General features: G+C 40.5%; 2 protein-coding genes across 2 annotated transcripts; one reads left to right on the top strand and one right to left on the bottom strand.

Annotated features, from left to right (window-relative positions):
- Nucleotides 1-274: 274 nt before the first annotated feature.
- Nucleotides 275-7460, top strand: ankrd13d (ankyrin repeat domain 13 family, member D). Its single transcript, XM_079229216.1, has 16 exons — nt 275-375; nt 495-633; nt 734-858; nt 1128-1173; nt 1804-1947; nt 2110-2299; nt 2502-2568; nt 3058-3139; nt 3444-3505; nt 3609-3739; nt 3841-3998; nt 4332-4445; nt 4782-4954; nt 5061-5140; nt 5757-5996; nt 6965-7460. The coding sequence occupies exons 1-16, from the start codon at nt 292-294 to the stop codon at nt 7026-7028; spliced, it is 1899 nt and encodes a 632-aa protein (XP_079085342.1). The 5' UTR covers nt 275-291; the 3' UTR covers nt 7029-7460.
- A 1275-nt stretch (nt 7461-8735) lies between these two features.
- Nucleotides 8736-11985, bottom strand: LOC306745921 (signal-transducing adaptor protein 1-like; the record flags this gene model as incomplete). Its single annotated transcript, XM_079228785.1, has 10 exons — nt 8736-8890; nt 8981-9163; nt 9240-9342; nt 9419-9488; nt 9958-10089; nt 10345-10541; nt 10848-10904; nt 11034-11150; nt 11631-11702; nt 11884-11985. 10 exons carry the CDS (start codon nt 11983-11985, stop codon nt 8736-8738), a joined length of 1188 nt encoding a protein of 395 aa, XP_079084911.1.
- Between the last annotated feature and the right edge of the window lie 7345 nt (nt 11986-19330).

Raw genomic sequence — 19330 nt, 5'->3', positions numbered from 1 at the left:
GAGCTAACTCAGCCCACTAATTTAAATAGGAATAGACATTATTATACTTTGTTTGCTGACCAACGTGAGCTTATGTTTGCTTAGCGACAGGAGTTTTCCAGGGAGACACATTCAACGTTTACCCATTTTTCTGCAGTTAACTAGAGAAGCTAGCTCGTCAGCTAAACAGTTGTGCCGATCAGCTGAACTCGTTGCCTCAGTCCGCTCTAGTGTCACTACAATCTGTTGGCTACACAAGTCATCCTGCAAACATAGCTTTACTACCGTGAAACCGCCAAGCTGACGACAGCCATGGCCCAAGAAGCGTTTCCTCTGCATGTTCTGGTGTGGAACAACCAGTACCTGGAGCTCGAGCTCGAGCTGCAGAATGAGGAGGTGAGGAAACGAGGTTCATTTTTTTTTTTTTTTTGCAGCTGGCGTTTGGATGTGTTTCACAGATCTCATATGTCAGGTCCCACTGCATTGCGCCGATGCTCCTTGTGCGTTTGCTTCAGCAGCAGGATGTGGAGCGCCTCGATCCGAGAGGACGCACCCCGCTGGAGCTGGCTGTGTGTCTGGGCCACCTGGAGTCCACCCGGGTGCTGCTCCGGCACTCTGCAGACCCGACACACAACAACGCGCAGGGCTGGACCAGTAAGTGCTCTGCTGTGGGGCTCCCGGTTTTAATGCCCTCAAGGCTGCGGAGGGGAATAAGAAGCACTTGCTGTCATTTCATTGTGGATGTGTGTTTCAGTCTTGCAGGAGGCGGTGAGCACCGGGGACCCTGAGCTGGTGCAGCTGGTGCTTCAGTACAGAGACTATAAACGAGCCACTGAGAGATTGGCAGGCATCCCAGAGCTGCTCAGCAAACTAAGACAGGTATATTTGCTTCACAGAAAATATATGCAAGCCTCCAGGACTCAATTTGTTGCACAAGGCAACACATCAACCACGCCTTAAAGCTGTTGATAAAATATTTTTTGAAAGTTATTTTAGTAGTTCATGCAGAATGCTGCGTTAGTGCATCTTTTTTTTTTAATTTTTATTATGGTCACTGTTTGTTCCCAACAAGTTTCAAGCTTGACTGCACCCAGGTGAGACAAATGTAAAATGACATGTACAAAAACAGTTTTGTTGTACTCCTGCAGGCGCAGGACTTCTATGTGGAGATGAAGTGGGAGTTCACCAGTTGGGGTGAGTGTGTTTCTTTAATGTGTTTTCACAGAGGTCAGTTTCAGCACCACAGTGGTTGGACAGCTCTCACCGCAGTAGCTGTTGCTCAGTCAGTTTGAAACAGGATGAGGCAGGTTCTTTTCAAACTGTAACCTGCTACAAATGACTGATCGCCTTCCAAAAGTGTTATCTGTAATGTATTTAACAGGACTACTCATGTAACATGGTCTGTTGTGTTTAATCTGCAGAAGATGATCATACAAACAATTAATTATATTTAGCCTCTTAATACTTTAATATCATTATCCTTTGTTGTCGTACTTCGAGATCGATCTTTTTGAAACCACTTTTTTAAGGTCTTGTTTTCATCTTGGAATCAACAGCATTTATACTAGATGTTACTCAGAATACACACAGCACAATTTAAAATTTGTGACTTTCATTCATCTGTTGACCTTTTTTTTAAAAAGTGTATAATCACTGACAGCATTATGTAACAATCCAGATTTAGAACATTTTCAGAAAACATTGCAACCTACCATGTAAAGCTGCTTTTCTTAACTCTACTTCGCTCGCTCCCTGTTTGGTTTCCTCCTTCTTTTTGCCTCTTGTTTCTAAACTGCTTCTCGTCTTCGTCGGTCCCCGTCTCAGTGCCTTTGGTGTCAAAGGTGTGTCCCAGTGACGTCTACAGGGTGTGGAAGAGTGGCTCGTGCCTCCGTGTGGACACCACCCTCCTGGGCTTCGAACACATGACCTGGCTTAAAGGACGACGCAGCTATATCTTCAAGGGTGGAGGTATGTGTGCTCCTTTAACAGCATTACATACTTCCAAATAAGTGAACAGCTGAGGTTGATGGATGGAGGGAGAGAGGATTTTGTCATGACAACTAGATTCAGCCCACCCTGGAATACTAGAAAAAACTCTGCTAAATGTGTCTTTTGTGTGCTCCTCTTTAGATGAAGGTGCTGTGGTGATGGAGGTGGACCATGAGAAGCAGGTGGTGTACACTGAGCCACTGGTGTTGTCTCCCCGGGACGCGCCCTCCCTCCTGGCAGCCATGCAGCCATCGCAGGAGAACACAGCCCAGAGACTCACATCGCCCATCGTCTCTACGCACCTCAACACACGCAACATTGCCTTTGAACGGTAATAAGCGCATGCTGCGTACAGATTCACAAACTAGAAGCATTTCATTAAGGTCCTGCTTGATTTGTTAATGTCGTGCGGATATCTGGAGTTCAGTTTATTATGTGCACGTATGCATGCATTTCGTTTCCACAATTAACACTAAACAAATCCTGATATCCTCTGTGCCGTGAGCCCTTACTATATCTCTTTCCTTGTTTAGGAACAAGTCGGGAATCTGGGGCTGGCGTTCTGAGAAGAGTGAAGTGGTCAGCGGGTACGAAGCAAAGGTAAGTGGTCGTTGAGCCAACCTACTGTACTACGGCTGAAACGCAGAGTTCAGACCATTTGGAAGTGAATTTAGTACAATTTTTGGGCCACATATGTATGCAGAGTAACAAATACTCTTTAATTGGACCATACCAATAATTTGTAAATAAGAAACTGGTTAAATATTTTTTATTTTAAATGCTTGTTTACACAAGAAAGAATGTCTGGATAAAAAAAGAGGTGCATAAAACATCATTTGGGTGTTTTTGAGCATACAGGTTTAGTTTTTAGTGAAGATTTTATCTCCGAGATAAAAAAATTGTTTAACAAGGGAGACACGGATAAGAAAATAGTGTGAAAAGATGCAGACAAAACAGTAACAATATGCATTTTACTCTGTCAAAGATAGACCAGGAGAGACTCTTAATCTATACACAACCCTAACCCAAACACTTTGGTTGACAGGAGCTTTACTTGAACAAGTGTATTTTTTCTATTTGTGCGTCCAGGTTTACAGTGCCACCAATGTGGAACTGGTGACTCGGTCAAGGACAGAGCATCTATCGGACCAGGATAAGTCGAGGAGCAAAGGTAATTACACACACAAACTACATCCACACAGTAAGTCCTTGTGCTCTTACAAGTGTAGAAATGGGGAAGGAACGTCATGTCAAAATTAGTGTTATTGGGCAAGAGAATAACCGCAGAGAAATCTAAGCCTAAATTTAAAAGATTAAGTTGTGAAAAACTATCAATTGCTGACTAGGTGGCACAAAGTTATTTTCTTGTGAATGTATTATGATGCTACTTTTGCTCCAGGTGTGTCCCTTTCCTTCTTTGTGGAGCAAAACATAGAGCAGATTGATGATCATCTCCCTACATTATTCTCACTCAGACTCAAAAACTCCTCTGCAGTCCTTTCTGGGGATTGCTGAACAACATACAGCTCCCAATGGGGTAAGAGTCTCCACACCTGTGCATCACATCCACACCACCCACACCACCTGCTGCTTTCTTTGATGAACACAGTCACTTACAACTCTCTCTGGGTTTCTCTCAGAGTAATGTGTCCCAGTGTGCCAGTCCTCACAACCCCACAGCCATCACAGCTGACGAGTACTTCAACCCAGAGTTCAACCTGAACAGCCGGGACATCGGACGTCCCGGTGAGCTTACCAGCAAAGTCCAGAGGTATGATGGAAACATTCAAGTTCATCACCAAAAGCAGCAGCAGCAGCAGCAGAGCTTTTATTGTGGACCAGTTTGCTCAGAAAGTTCCGTCTCCTCTCCAGGTTTAAAGCGACACTGTGGTTGAGTGAGAGTCACCCTCTGTCCTTGGCCGAGCAGGTGACGCCCATCATCGACCTCATGGCCATCTCCAACGCGCACTTTGCCAAGCTGCGTGACTTCATCACCCTGCGCCTGCCGCCAGGCTTCCCTGTCAAGATAGGTGGGTACGAGAGGTCACACTGTGTGGGTCACTTCCTGTGTGGAGCTAGATGGGTGTCTTGATTTTATTAAACCTTGGGACAAGCCGACACATCGATTTTCTACCACCGCTCTGGACATTAGCTGTAGCTCAATATAGTGACATGTTAGAACTAAAATAATAAAAACTAAAAGCTTTATTCTGGAGTCATTTCTATTCGTGTGGTTCGGGCTTTTTATTTTTTTTTACCATCACCCAACTCGACATTCATGATTCTTACTGTGCATTTTCATTCCCACTGCCGACTGGTTTTACTGGAATAATCGGGCATTGAAATCTCTTTCACTCCCCCAGAGATTCCCCTGTTTCACGTCTTGAATGCCAGAGTGACTTTCAGTAACCTGTGTGGCTGTGACGAGCCGGTCAGCTCTGTGACGGTTCACACACCAGAGGGCTCTGAAGAAACTGGTAAATATAAGCAACGTATGCTTTAATTCATTAATACCTAATATACTGTATTTCAGAAACATAGAATTAAAAGTATGAGCTTGTTCTGAAAGTCAAATCTTTTTTTTACAAGAGAGCAAGAGTTGCCTCGCAAATTATCAATCATAATGCAGATTAATGTAATTATATTATAGTATATCATACATTTTTTTTAATAAAAGAAATTGCACCTTTTTAAAATGTAAGGCGTGTTGTTTCCAGCACAGATCACATGCTTGAGTCATCATAAAAAAATTAAAAAAAAGATCTTTTACTTGCATGTACATTACAGTAATGTTGTGACTCGTCTTCACCCAGGTCAAGCTCCACCTCCCTTCCACTGTGAGGTGGACCCCTCGGTGTTTGAGCCCCCCGCAGACTACGCCACCCTCGGTCCAGGCCGCAGCGAGCCAATGAGGGACGAGGATGACAACTTACTGCAGTTCGCCATCCAGCAGAGCCTGCTGGATGCCGGCACAGAGAGTGACCAAGTCAGAGTCAAAGAACTCCTAATTAATCTCAGAGTTACGCTTCAGTTGTGATAATTGATGCTTTTTACATATAAAGCCAGTGGTTTAACACCTGTGTGGTTTTTAGGTGACCATCTGGGAGGCCCTGACCAACACCCGCCCTGTGCCCCCGTCTCCGTTGTTCGAGGAAGACTCTCAGCTTGAGAGGTGAGTTGAACTGGTGCGAATGCTCTGTGAACTCTCCCGTTAACAGAGTGTATCAGTTATCAGTTATTTTTTAAGCATTGAGTAATATAGCATCCATGAATTTATTAAGTCAATGTCAAGTACAAGAAACAGATGTACATATATATTTTTTTTTTATAAATGTTTTTTTGTGATATTTCTTGGATTCCCCCGCCCCCTAGATTTTGTACTTTATAAACTAAGATTATCAAAAATAAGGATGAAAAATCAACTACATTTAGCAGAGTTTGAGGCTGTCATCCAGGCAGCCTACTTTATCAACTCTATTCAGTTCACCCCAGATGGAAGTTGTGGGTTTGTCCTAAATTAGGACATTTGTAGTTACTGTAGAACTATCATGTAGGTTTACTTGTGTCTATTCATAAGTCCTTATTCAGGGAAACCTCTGGCTTGTGAAGTAATTTAATTAAACGTCTCTAAATAGAGTTCAGTGATTGGCTTTTTCTTCCCACCTTCTCTTGGGAGCAGCAACTCCCAGACATCCTGTAATTGAGCCCAGCAGTGAAACTTCCCTTGTTAAGATATCTCTTTGTTTAATAACACTTCAGTCTCAATCTTAATTTATTTCTTTTCTCAGGGCAATCCAGGAGTCTTTGACCATCTCATTGGCCAGCCGAGAGGGAGAGGACACTGCCGTCCCCAACCAGTCTGCTGTGGTCTCCCCACCTGATCCCACCCCCACCGCCAACTCCCCGCTCTTTTACAGCACAGTGTCCAATCCGCGGTTGTCGGGACACTTCGGCATGGCGTCAAACTTCGACGAGCAGCTGCGTATCGCCATGGAGATGTCGTGCCTGGAGCAGGAGGAGACGGACAGGTGAGGCGGGGGAATACAAAGAGATGGTTGGGAACAATCTGGCCCGCTTTAGCTTACCTAAAACAAAATAAACCCTACACAACTTCACCCAGGACAGCCTGGGGATAATACAGATGTTGACAGATGGCCATTCACAAACTGACCTGCATGTCTTTGGACTGTGGGAGGACGTCGGCGCACCCAGATGAAGGATGCCCACACACCCGCATCACCTGCTGCCTGGCTTTAGTAATGGAAACCCTTTCAACAGAGGGTGCCCACATAGGGAGTACCACAGTCAGCACTTTCATTTCAAACAGTTTTTGGCACAGTGGGTGTTAGAATAGGTTAATTTCTGCTGTTCCATGTTGTTAGTTGTGCACTTTAATACCAAGATGGTACAATAAATACATAGTTCAGATAGTTCAGGATGGTTGAAAATTCAACTATCCTTGAATTACAGTAGGCTAGGTTTTGCCCGTTTTGCCCCTTTTATGAGATTACAGTATCTACAGGGAACTCTCCCTCAAATATACTCTATGTATGTACCTGCTGTAACCCAGGATATTTAGCACGTTTGTTCTTGTGCGTCTGTTTAATAAAGCCTATATTATGCACAGAATTTTGCTTTTCCAAATGAATGCTGCCATGCTACCATCTAAAATAAATACTAAATCTGACATAATTACAGTAATATAACCTGTTAGCTGCAGTGTTATAATTTTGTCTTTAGAATAGGCATCAAGAAACTTGCAAATAAAAACTCCTTCAAATTTGGGAAAACATTGTTTTTACAAAAAGAAAATATCACATGAACTAACAAATATTAAAGAATAAAATCAGAAAATTGTAATAAACATAATCTGAAATTACATTTAACGAAGTGTGTGGGTGGATGTGAGAAACTAGTGAAAACATAGTAATTATTTTAAAGTTATAGGGCTGTCATTGTTCTGATTGAAGAGCTTTATTTCCTATTCTTGTCACAGGAAGCAGAAGGAGGAAGAGGATGAGCTGGAGAGGATCCTGCAGCTGTCACTCACTGAAAAGTAATGTCACAACAACAACAATGGAGGTGTGTCTTCATTGGGGAACAATCTTCTTAATTTATTCTGTTTTTATTTTTTTAAATCCTGATATGTTAAGTTATTACAGATATTTTATTTGTCTTTCTCACACAAAGGCTGCTACAACAGATTGTAAAGGACCAGAATATAAGTGGGAGGGATAACTAAGAAGAGGTACTCTGAAACTCACGACAGTGACAGGAGGACACAAAATAGAGGGAGTCTTTGTTTTTCTTTTTTATTGACTATTTTTCACAGTCTTGCTGTCTTTATTGAGTGACGAATGATCCTTAAACTTGCTAATCATATAACCTGTTCCATCATAATTATAAAAAATAAGAAGATACAATCTTAATGGAATAACTTCTGAAAATAATATGATTATAACGTTTGAAACATTTATGTTGGCTTACTGTGTGAAAAATAAAGAATAATGATCATCCTGGATCCTATTTTTTGTATTCAGTGCTTTTGAAGAAAGAAGCAGACATAAGATGATGTGTATGTGTCGTTTAGAATTTTACAGGTGCATCATTCTTTCATATAAAAAGAAGAACAATCTATAAAATCAATGGAATTTTGACAGGATTTCCATGTTTACACTTTTAAACTACAATAGAGTAAAACTAAAAGCATCCATATCTCATGTAATTGATACATTTTGTTTGTCATTAATAGTGAATATGTAAATAATCGTTAGGCCACGTTAAAGCTTATTCTATTCAAATCGGGATCACACAGTTGTCTGTATTATGCGGTTATATCTCGACATTTATACACAAACGATACTTTACTACATCATTTAACAATCACAGTGCTTTGTAAATATTCCATCAAGAAAATAATAATATACGGTACCTTTTTTAATATGCTTAACATACTGCAGAGTGGATATTCAAATGGAAGGGGTCTCAAAGTAATGGCTCGGGGTTCAGATTCAGGAGGTCACCCATGTGTTTATCTTATTGGAAAATTTGTCTGGCCAATACAGTCAATATTTATTTTATTATTTACTAACTATAAGCTAAACTAATGACATTTCGATCATTTGTGTTTAGTGCCAATTATCAAATATTAGCATGCCAACCAAGAGATGAACAGAAGATGGAGCAATCCAGATTATTATTATTATTATTATCCTCCGCCAGCAGGATGTCTACGGTTAATCTCTCTTTCTGCTGCAGCAAACTGCATAATATTTTGGGGCCCCAGGCATGGCTGCATGCTCAAAACGCATTTTAGTGCCTGTTTAATACTGCCATTGACTGCCCGCTGACTCCTCACTCTTAACAGACTTCTGGCCGGTAGGGGACGTTGGTGATGACACAGCTGAAGGCATCTCAGACCCCCATCTGACCCCGAGTTAAATTTAGTTTTTGGCAAGATTGTACTTAGTCTCTTATACGGCAGCTTTGAGCCGATTGTCTGCATACATCAGCGCTTTTTGTTTGTTTTGAAGTGTGTTTTATGACATGTTGCAGCTCATTGGTTGTGAGTTGTGTTCATTCAATCAATTCAATTCAGTTCATTTTAAATAGCCCAACATCACAAATACAAATTTGCCTCAGAGTCACACAGTAAAGCACTGTGTGTTGCATACCCGTTTGATCTGCACTCTACTGATTGCACCTACCTAGTTTGAGTTTGAGGCCCCTGCTTTAAGAGATTGAGAACTTTTTTATTTCATTTGAATTTAACTTTCACTCTCTGTGATCCATTGTGCTGTGCCTGAGTGAGATTTTTCCGTGGTTTCATTCTTCCCTGTGGTGGCTTCCACCGTGTCATTTTCAGTGTACACGTTTTCCCTCCGTAGCTTTAACACAGGATGAAGTTCTCCATCCGACTCAACTAATTGGGAGAAAAACATTCATTCAGACTAACTTTACTCGCTTTATTGTATGCACACTTTTTATAGCAGTTGTATTCTCTCCTACTCACCTAGCTTTAGATTGTGAACATCAGGACACTGATCCTCAGGAACCACATATGCACTCTCCTTTTGTTTGGTTGGAGGCGGCAGAAGCTCTTCTTTGGTCTGTGAACGCAGCATAGGTGCCACTTGTGCCTTGGGTAGTGTTTTAGGTGGGGCCATGTTGACATACTTTGGAGCCGGTGACACATCTATTGAACACACACAGAGACATTATTAGGAGTTGTGCACTTGCCGCTGAGACTGTAACGGCAGCGTTCTTCTCACCGATGCAAGTGTCGTAAGGCTGGGATGCCACGTAGGGATGAAGACGGTACTCTGTCTTTTCAAGGACATATTTCAGTACGTCATTCAAGGATGAGACCGTCACCTACAGGGAGGAAGACGCATGAAGACAAGCAAAGAGCAAGAAGATGAATATAGTTGTATAACGCTGAGGGGCTTACTGCTGTGTCCAGTTCGATGACAAACCCAGAGTTTGTGGAGGTCACTCTGTAGTTCTTCATGACTGGCCCACTGAAACACAAACAAGAGGAGGATTGTTTGCCTACTACTGATGACACACTATTTATATATTATTGGTATTATTTGTATGTTGTTTTTTTTTTTTAATATGAAATGTAAATAAAATCAAACAACATCATCCTTTACATGTGTTCATCCACCAGCTGTAGAATCTCATGAATTACATTACACTGGCATGCAAATTATCCATATGCTAGTGAGGGACTTTGTTAATATGACACTTTTCAACTGTACTGTAACACTTGTTATTTGTGTACTTGTTTGGGTTAAGAAAATTTGAAATTTTTTTTGTTATATTTAAACTTATCTCACAAAACAACGTATCATTGGAAATAATAGTTAATTCTTTACTTGTGGCCGCTTTTAGTACATGCATTTGTCAGAGGAAAAAACCTGATATTTAACTTAAAGTGTAACCTAAATAAATATATTCCCGCATTGTGGTACATTTCAGACAGACCTGGATATCAGTTGTCTGAGGGTTACGGCGTAATTGTTGGCCAGAGTGGAAGGGCGCAGGATAATGCTCCCGCACTCGGGGTTTGCCTCCAACATTCGCTCAGCCTCCTGCCGACTCACACTTAAGAAACACCTGCGGGAACCAAAGAAAAACACTAAGCACTTCCTCCTTGCTAGTGCAGGTAATAAAGTTGCATGTGTGTAGTTTCAGAGGGCAAGGGACGAGAACATATAAATCAATTTAGGATAACGAGAAAAGATTAACCCTCAGTGAAGTAAAAAAAAAAAATCCCCATCCACGTTTTGTTTTCCTGTAGTGTTAAATGTCTGTTTAACGTCTTAAACGTGACTATTTGTTTCTGGACACGGACACAAACTCTTAACTTACGCAGGAAACTCGGGGGCACATTGGTCAAGCTTGTCTTCAGGCGTTGTAAGGGAGGGGGAGGCTGAGAGGAGGAAGGATGGTCGGGGTGGGAGGGGTGGACCTTCCTTAGGGGTGCTTCGTCGTCTCTCCTGATCCAGAGCATCTTGCAGCAGCAACATCTGGCCAGGCAGCAGCTGTATCTTACTGGGAATCTCTTTCTGCGGGGGAACGGAGCTTGTCAGCTTGTTTTACTCATTGTTATTACTAATATAAACTACTAATCTTCATTTTCAGATTTGTAACCAGTTAGAAAATACAGGGGTTTTTTGTCTGTTGATCTTGGCTTTGTGTATGAAATATGTACAGTATTACACACAGAAAATAATTATTTTCAAAAGAGTGCAAAAAGAAAAACATAGTGATAGAAGCTGTGCTGTTGCATCTCAGAGTTGTGTGTAGTTAATTACTCGTCCACAGAGCACGTTCGCACTTGGACATTTTGGGTTGGTTGGGTGTGTTCTTACTTTGACCATAGTCAGGATGTAACCCCGCCACTCTTCTCCTGTGTCAGAGTTGTCCATCTGTATCACACAAGCAGCAGACATGTTGGTATGCCACATTCCATATAATATATATTTAAATTCCAGTCAGTTTTTTGTTGTTGTATGGGCCCTAGACTGATCATCTTGAAAAAGAGAGAAGCATCTCACCTTTAGCTGCACCTCCGCTGTGTGCAGAGTAAGGGTGAAGATAGTTGGTGCCTTCTTTTGATACGGAGACTCTAACTCCATGGACTTCAGCTGCTCCAGGTCCAGCTTCTCTGTGTACTGACAGAGTTAACGAACAAAAATGATTACTTTCTCTCAGAAAACATGCTCAATCAATAAAACGTGTATTCATTTATCTAAAATAGGAGTGACTTAGAATGTAGTTATAAGAAAAACAAATCTCTGTTTATGCAACTTTTAATCAGCTACTTTCTTATAGCCCTTCAGCAGTGTTGTTGTTTACAAGGCTTGACACTGATTGATTGATTGATTGATTGATTGATTTATTTGTTATTTAGTAAATCCCAATGCTGCCGTTGGAATCAGAAACGGTTCATTGCCAGGTATATTTGCAGATACAAGTATTTGGACTTGGTGCATATCAATAAACACAATGAAATTTAAAGGCATAATTCAAAATGAGAATATTAGGAATTACTATGAAATATGAAAAACAAATGTATAGGAATACGTTGAAAAGTGTCTGTAGTGTTACTTGTAAAGCTTAAGATAGAAGAGCAAAGTAAACTGTTTGCTTACCGTGTCTTGTGTGTCATCGTTGTACAGAAAGAGTGTGGCTCCACGGAGCTCTCCATAGTACTTTATAAAATCCTAAAAATCACAAATTGCCATTTTGGATGTCTGTGTTTGACACAACATTCCCAAATCAAACAGAATTTAAGTCATAGAACCTCATATTGAAATTGCAAAGACCATCATTTATTACCCGTGCAGTCCTCTTATTGTTTTAATACACATGTGTCAGCATGACTTTTTCCATCTTCACCCTCACCTTCTCTTTGGTGAGTTTCTTCAGCAGGTGTCCAGAGTAGTAGAGAGGCAGATCTGTGATGGTGGCCCTCCTCTTGTGAACAACTCTGGCTGGCAGAGACATCGTCCTGACAAATCAAAGTGCTTCGACTGGCTTTGCTTGTTTCAGCTTTGGCTTAGTTATCTTCTGTTTTCAATAGCGTTGAGTAAACGGTGTAGTTGGGTCCTGAGAAAGTTGTGTTCCTTGTTGATTCCTTGTGAAGCTCTTAATGCAGTGTTGACTCTTATATCTGAGATGATTACTGCTCTATAAACCTGCACTGATAAGCTCCTCCAGCCCCCTTCCTTCAGTCCTAGTGAGGTTTTAAATGAACGAGGAAACACTGCAGAGATTTATGAAGGAGGAAGTAGATGGAATAAGATTTCCCAAATAAAATTCACTTTTGGACTTTCAACCCAGGCTTCACACCAGTCTCAGAGGCAATGAAGCATGTCTGCGTGCGCATGCACACCCACAGATTACGAGTTGAAACTCAGTGTCAACGGTCAAACCAGATTAATTATTTCCATTTCATCACATACTGGGAGGGAGCTCAATATTGGCTTGGCATCGATGCATTCTGGGAGATTTCTTCCATGAGAATGGTCAATATTTATTCTCAATTTAGACTTTTAATTTGCTTCAGTTTATATCATTAAATGAAAAGAAAGAAACACACACACACACACACACATACAGTGAGGGTTAGCTGTAACACACACACACACACACACACACACACACACACACACACACACACACACACACACACACACACACACACACACAAACAGTGTGGGTTAGCTGTAACACACACACACACACACTGGACCAGCTAGGGGCTACATTTCACTGAATGTATATATTATTTATATATATATATATATATATATATATATGTCTTATCCATTTCACATGTGAGATTGTATCTTGGACTTTCACCTGGTGTAAATAAGCAGTGAAATGCAAACACAGATAAACATGCCATAAACGTACACATGACTGGTGGTTGCGAAAAACACAGCATTACATGTATAATTTAGCAGCAGCATAACGCAGGTCAGAAGAAACGATGCACAGCAACACAGAGGGGATGCAGAAATAGAGATGAACCATAGCAAGAGTTTGATCAACCAGAGGAACATCTGGAGGAGACGCAGCAGCAACCAAACCGTCCAGAACAGCAGACATCCCAACAACCACAAAGCTTTGGATGGAAGAAAGACATCAGCATCCTAAAAGAAAGAGAGACTATTTTTTGTCTGGTCTTGTTGTAAATGAGTGTTTGAGTTAATGTGGGCTTACATAGTCTTGTCCATCAATGTCCTCTTTGCCAACTGTTCCCACTTTAGAAAGAAAGAGACAAAACAATCTCTGTCACTGGGATCGAGAGAAAACACTGGAGGCATATACTGTAACTATTCATTCCTAAATGTGATAAAAGGCCACTTTGATGAAAGGCATATTGAGCGCTTCTATAAGTGGTTGTACGTTAAGAGAATTAATCTGTGAACTGCTTTCATTCAGTGCATTCATGATCAACAGGTTGTCACTTACTGAGGATAGTGAATGCCAAGAGAAAAAATATCACACAGGTCATCCATGGCCATTTCACTCTTCGTCTGTTCCTTCGCTGTGCTTCAACCTATATTGTATTCATAGCAAAAGAAATGTTAATTTTCATTTGTATTTTTACTGTAAGCTAAACAACAACCAAGTGTAATAAAAGTAATGGCAACATAATTCATTTTGTAAAACAGATAGCTTCTGTATGACGTCCTAATTATGACCCAAAACAAAGAATATAAATTAAATAATATTAGTATACATTGTGTATAACTATAAAGAGCCTTTGGGTGCAGGGGTGTAAATAAAACATTCAGTGTTTTTTCTTAGCCTGTCTCTTTAACATGTTTTGGGACACGTTCATCACACATGCAATTCTTTTTTCTTTCTTTCTTTTTTTATATAAATACTTGTCTTGTAAATATTATAGTGCTATTGTGGATATATGTATATATTTTTTTTACTGTTTACTTATATTTGTTACTTGTTTCTTATTTTACGACTATCTCTTGCTGCTGTAATCCTGCAATTCCCCCACTGCGAGACTAATATAGGATTATTTTAATTTATTTTAAGCCAAACTAACTACTGGCACTGATTTTACAACCCAATATAACTTTTAGAAACCAACCAAAACATTATAAATGAGATTCTCAGATATATTTAGAAGAAACGTATGCTTATTATCATCAATATTATTATCATCGTCAATATCCATGAAAAGGTCTGTTCCCTCAGTTGAGCTGTATAGTCTATTAGTTGCAACAGCATCAGCAAAAGCTAATGGTTAAATAGATATAATAGCAGCAGCAGTAGAAGGACATTTGTCATCATACCTGTGAGAATGAATCGCCTACTGCTCCCTGCTCATACGTCCTGCAGATGCTCATGATATGAGCCAGAGAGCGATAGTCTTTGAACACACAACAGCTGCTGAGTGATGGACACTGTGGACAATTATCATCATCATAACCATGGTCGAAGCTCCTCAGGTCGCTGAGACAGCGGCTGCACATTGTTTCTGCTGTGGACCATCCAGTAGGGACTGGAGGACTGCAAGTTACTGTGTGTGTGTGTGTGTGTGTGTGTGTGTGTGTGTGTGTGTGTGTGTGTGTGTGTGTGTGTGTGCGCGTGTGTGCGCGTGTGCGTGTGTGTGTGTGTGTGTGTGTGTGCGTGTGTGCGTGTGTGCGTGCCAACAGGGTGTGTCAGTGAAACCTGCTGGGGCAAACTCAGCACTCCACATAATGCTGTTGACTGTCATATACGGTATTTATATATATATATATATATATATATATATATATATATATATATATATATATATTTCCAACTTTATTTCATTGGTGTCCAAAAGGTTTAATGTTCAACTGATGCATCGTTTTACATCTCTTTTAGATGTCGTGAGTAAAAACTGAATTTGTGTGTCCTCTTCATTCGCACCTTTGTGGAGGAATCATCATCAGCTCGATAAACATTTACTCGCACGCAATAATGATGCTGAAAGCCGGTCCGTCTGCATTCCTCACCCTTTGTATTGTAGCCTTCAATGTCCATATTGTCAGCCAGCAAGGAAGAATTATTTTGGTTCACATCAAATACTTTCTGGTGCCGCTGTAAAAGTAAACTAACATATTAGCATTAGGTTTATCATTTATTCATTTGTAGAAACTCTTTTTATAATGCAAAATGAATAATATTGTATTATTTTACTCGATGCTTTTGCAATACTATTTGACTGTAATTCACTCTTTACTGAAGAATCCTTGGAGTCACAACTTGATGTGCGTGTGTGTGTGTGTGTGTGTGTGTGTGTGTGTGTGTGTGTGTGTGTGTGTGTGTGTGTGTGTGTGTGTGGCACTGTATGTCAACCTTAGTGACGGGATGTGAACGCAGGGTCAGGGAGAGTGTTAGTATCATCCATATTTTAGACTAATGCATGCACTGTATATAAGTATCACAAGCGACAGTATAGAACATTATATATGATTACAGATATAGAGGAGAAAAGCAGTTGTGACCTGTTGACCAGTCTTCGTGTATAAGTGTCACTGAAGTTAATCATGAGATTTCTTTGTCCACAGAGTACGATAGAAATTTATTGAACACAACTTTATGTTGAGACACTCCTTAATGTGGTTTGTGTTCACAATATGATTGTTTTACTTTAAACCCATCTGTGTGTTGTTTATTATTTTATCTGTGTTTGAGTACCCTTGTAGGCACTCAAACACAGATTCCACGACATCAGTTAAAACAAATATACACTGGCTAATTAAAAAACTTCAGCTGCTTTTGACTGTCTATGCATATACACAGAGTAATTTTGGTAGGACATTACCAGGCCTGGCTCATGTTGTATCACAGCCTGAGGTCTTTGGTCAGGTCCCTCTTGGTTTTGTTGTCTGAAACAAAAATAACCGCCTCTGGGTAGCCTGTGCACTTGTGTCACTGTTCTCCTGGCAACTGTGGCTTACCTCATAATGCTCGCTGGAGAATTGTCTGAATGCTTAAAAACAGCTCATTACTGGGAGACTGCCGGAGGTTGAACATTCAGTTTGGTTTGGTTGTTTGTAAGAATTAGTTTCTTATCTTGTGTAACAAGCTGCAGCTTAAAAGTGTCTGCTCTGTGAAAACTTGTTGATATTTTTGCTTATAACAAAGCAAATCAGTCAACTACTGCCCTCTGCTGATAACATATTATACTAGATTTGTTGCTGTAATGACGGCTCTGTTTAATTTAGAATGTTGTATGTTCAGACTGTAAAGAGTAAAAAAACATGATTTGGGTCTTCAGAGGTTAATTTGACTTGACTTTTGTGTGATGTCTGAAGTTCTCACACTGTGAAAGGATGTGGAATAAGTTTTTACTTACTCCTTTAAATTTCAAACCTATATGCACACATATTTTGGCAAACTGCAGAAGTTTGAACATCTATAACAAAACCCTCACATACAAATATGTAGATGTACACAAAACATTTGGCACTGTATGTCTGCTCTCTACATGCCTCCTATAGACTGATGCCCATTGCTGGCCACAGATTTCTTTCTCAGCGGTGTTCTTTGACCCCACGGGTCCCTCTGGCATCTCTCATCTCCTTTAATCCCTCATGCTGGAGGGGAAGCCAGGGAGACACACACGAAGGAGAGAAAACAGTCATTGTTCTTCATCACGGGGCCCCTAATGATGCTCCCCTCAACCACTGGCTGAGGAGGAAATGGCCACATGGGTGGCAGGGATGGGGGATAATATGTTGGCCTGATGAAGCTCTGTTAAGCCTGAAACAACAGCATGCGTATTATTCTTTGACTCCAAATTATGTAAATAAAACACAACAGCTGAAGTATATCATCTCAGTTTTATTTCAACATATTTGTAATTGTGATTTGTGTTTCTAAATTGATGTCAGGCATGTTTTAATAATCAGGAGGTGTTTTGCAGCCCCGTTCAGCTGTAATGACACAGACACCCTAAACAAGAGAACAGATGAGAGAAACATATGAAGGTTCAACTCTTATCATACATAAGTGATCACTCTTTGATGCAGACTGACCTAAGAGGTCTGGATTAGGATTAGCTGGCAGACCAGGGTAAAAGGTCAGGCTGGAAATAGAGGTCAGGCAGGGGCTGTACCATCTCCAGGCTTCATTACAGGAACATGGCTTGTGGAAGACACAGCAGGAGAGATCCCCTCCTGGAAAACAAAACAGCTTCTGGATCACTTTCATTTCTCTCCCTACCTCCATCCCTCTCCTGCAATCCTCCCTAGCTCTAATTAGTACATTGACAAAAGGCATGCACACGCGTGTTCCTAGCTGTAAGGATGCATATCAATCTCCTATTCTAATGGCTGCAGTGATGGAGGAGTGGAGGTGGAAGGCCTGTAATGAGAGGCTGAGGTGAGGGGGAGAAAGGGAGAAGCAGAGAGCCCGCTGGATGAGAGGACAGAAGCCTAGGGCAATGAGGTGGATCTCCTGCTGCGGAGGTTGTCTCAGCCAGAGTGATGTGAACACAGGACCACCGGCTTTACTCATCGGCCTGCTGTGTGGTCTGTTGTGTCTGTTCTGCAAATACATCCATCTACACAACATGTATAGTGTGAAGACAGACATTCAAAACAACTTGTTTCAGAGATGGCCTTGCATGATTTATTTCATTGTTTAAGAACATGCACTTGATGACAAAAATGGGGAGCTGCTGACAGCTGGAAAAATGCAGGCTGACCAAATTGTGGACGATGCGAAATACAGCTTGGAAAACAGATTAAAACTAAGTTTTAAATCTCTGGAAAACCGAAAAACATCTAGATTTCTATTTGTCAAGTTTTCAATTTTGAAACAAATAGAGGTGGTAAAGTTGCAGTTAGACTGTCATCCATTATCCATCTTTTATCATTCCAATTAAAACAATAGAAACAAATATACACATATGCATTCACATTCAAACACACACAAATACATTGATAATAATAATTATATTAATCATAATAATCATATTTACCTTCCTTGTGTTTGCTGCATTTCCTGATTCCCAAAATTCCACTGATGGAATAGGTCGACTCAGAGGAATAGGTGGTTCCCACGGCAACAGATGATGCAGATGATACTGCAGGGTCAGAGGTCAGTGTCAGCAAACATTAGAAATACGCAGACGGGTCAAGAGAGAGTAGAAGGGACAGAAAAAACATACCAACTTCACAAGACTCGGACTGTACCTTGTTTCTGATGATCCTGTAAAGACAGAGGGACCTCAGTTCATTTTAAGGATCTGTGTTGTCAAGCAAACTCACATGCGTGAGCTCATCTACCTGTTGATGGAGCTGATGCTGGGCACGCCGTCATGGTTACACACTCGCTCTAGCAGCAGCCTGTCTCGGATCTCCCAGGCAAACATGGTGGGATTAGTGTGTTTCAGATGCAGGATCATCTGCACAACACTGGGAGTGGCCACTTTGGGTTTAGAGCCTCCGATCACCCCCGGTCTGATGCTTCCTGTGTCATTGTACCTGAATTCACAATATTGATGTATGTCAGCAGGTTACCCGCGGAGAAAGTTTGACAGTTTCACATCAGCATCAATATAGATGCTGATGTGAATCATGTGTCTATATATATATATATATATATATATATATATATATATATATATATATATATATATATATATATATATATATGTATATATATGTATATATATATGTATATATATGTATATATGTATATATATATATATGTATATATGTATATATATGTATATATATATATATATATATATATATATATATATATATATATATATATATATATATATATATATATATATATGTGGATTCAAAGAACAGGTGGTATCACATTTTTTCTAATTTCTGAATAATGCATTCATGGATGACCACACATAGCATATTTTGGATGGTCCAACATAAGGCTCCAAATATTATGCATTTAAAAATGAAAGGTATTTATATACATTTTTACAAAGTTTTACAAAGATTATAATTATTACAGGCAATACTATTGTTAAAATCTGCTTCATCACTGTCTATGAAGCAATGAGTAAAATATGAATAAATAGGCAAAATAAACCTAAAAAAGGTAATTTAATCTTACCTGGCCAGTAGCTTGCTGACACAGCCGTGACTGACGCGCAGGTGGCGGGAGATCTCGCAGGGACGCACACCCCGATGCGCGAGCTCCACGATGCTCTGCCTCATCACGTGCGGTAACGGGCGCCCGTTAATGAAGACACCGCCGAGCTGGTTCACGCCGCCGTACCCTGAGGACCGGAGCGGATCAACATGATTCCGTGATGGAGTCGGCTGTAACTTAGGATACTCTACGAAGGCTGAGGCGGCACCTCATAACT

The sequence above is a fragment of the Taurulus bubalis genome (assembly GCF_910589615.1).
Source record: "Taurulus bubalis genome assembly, chromosome: 13".
NCBI classification, from domain to species: Eukaryota; Metazoa; Chordata; class Actinopteri; order Perciformes; family Cottidae; genus Taurulus; species Taurulus bubalis.
The sequence above is the reverse complement of the archived record's forward strand: the minus strand, read 5'-3'. Positions and strand labels throughout refer to the sequence as shown.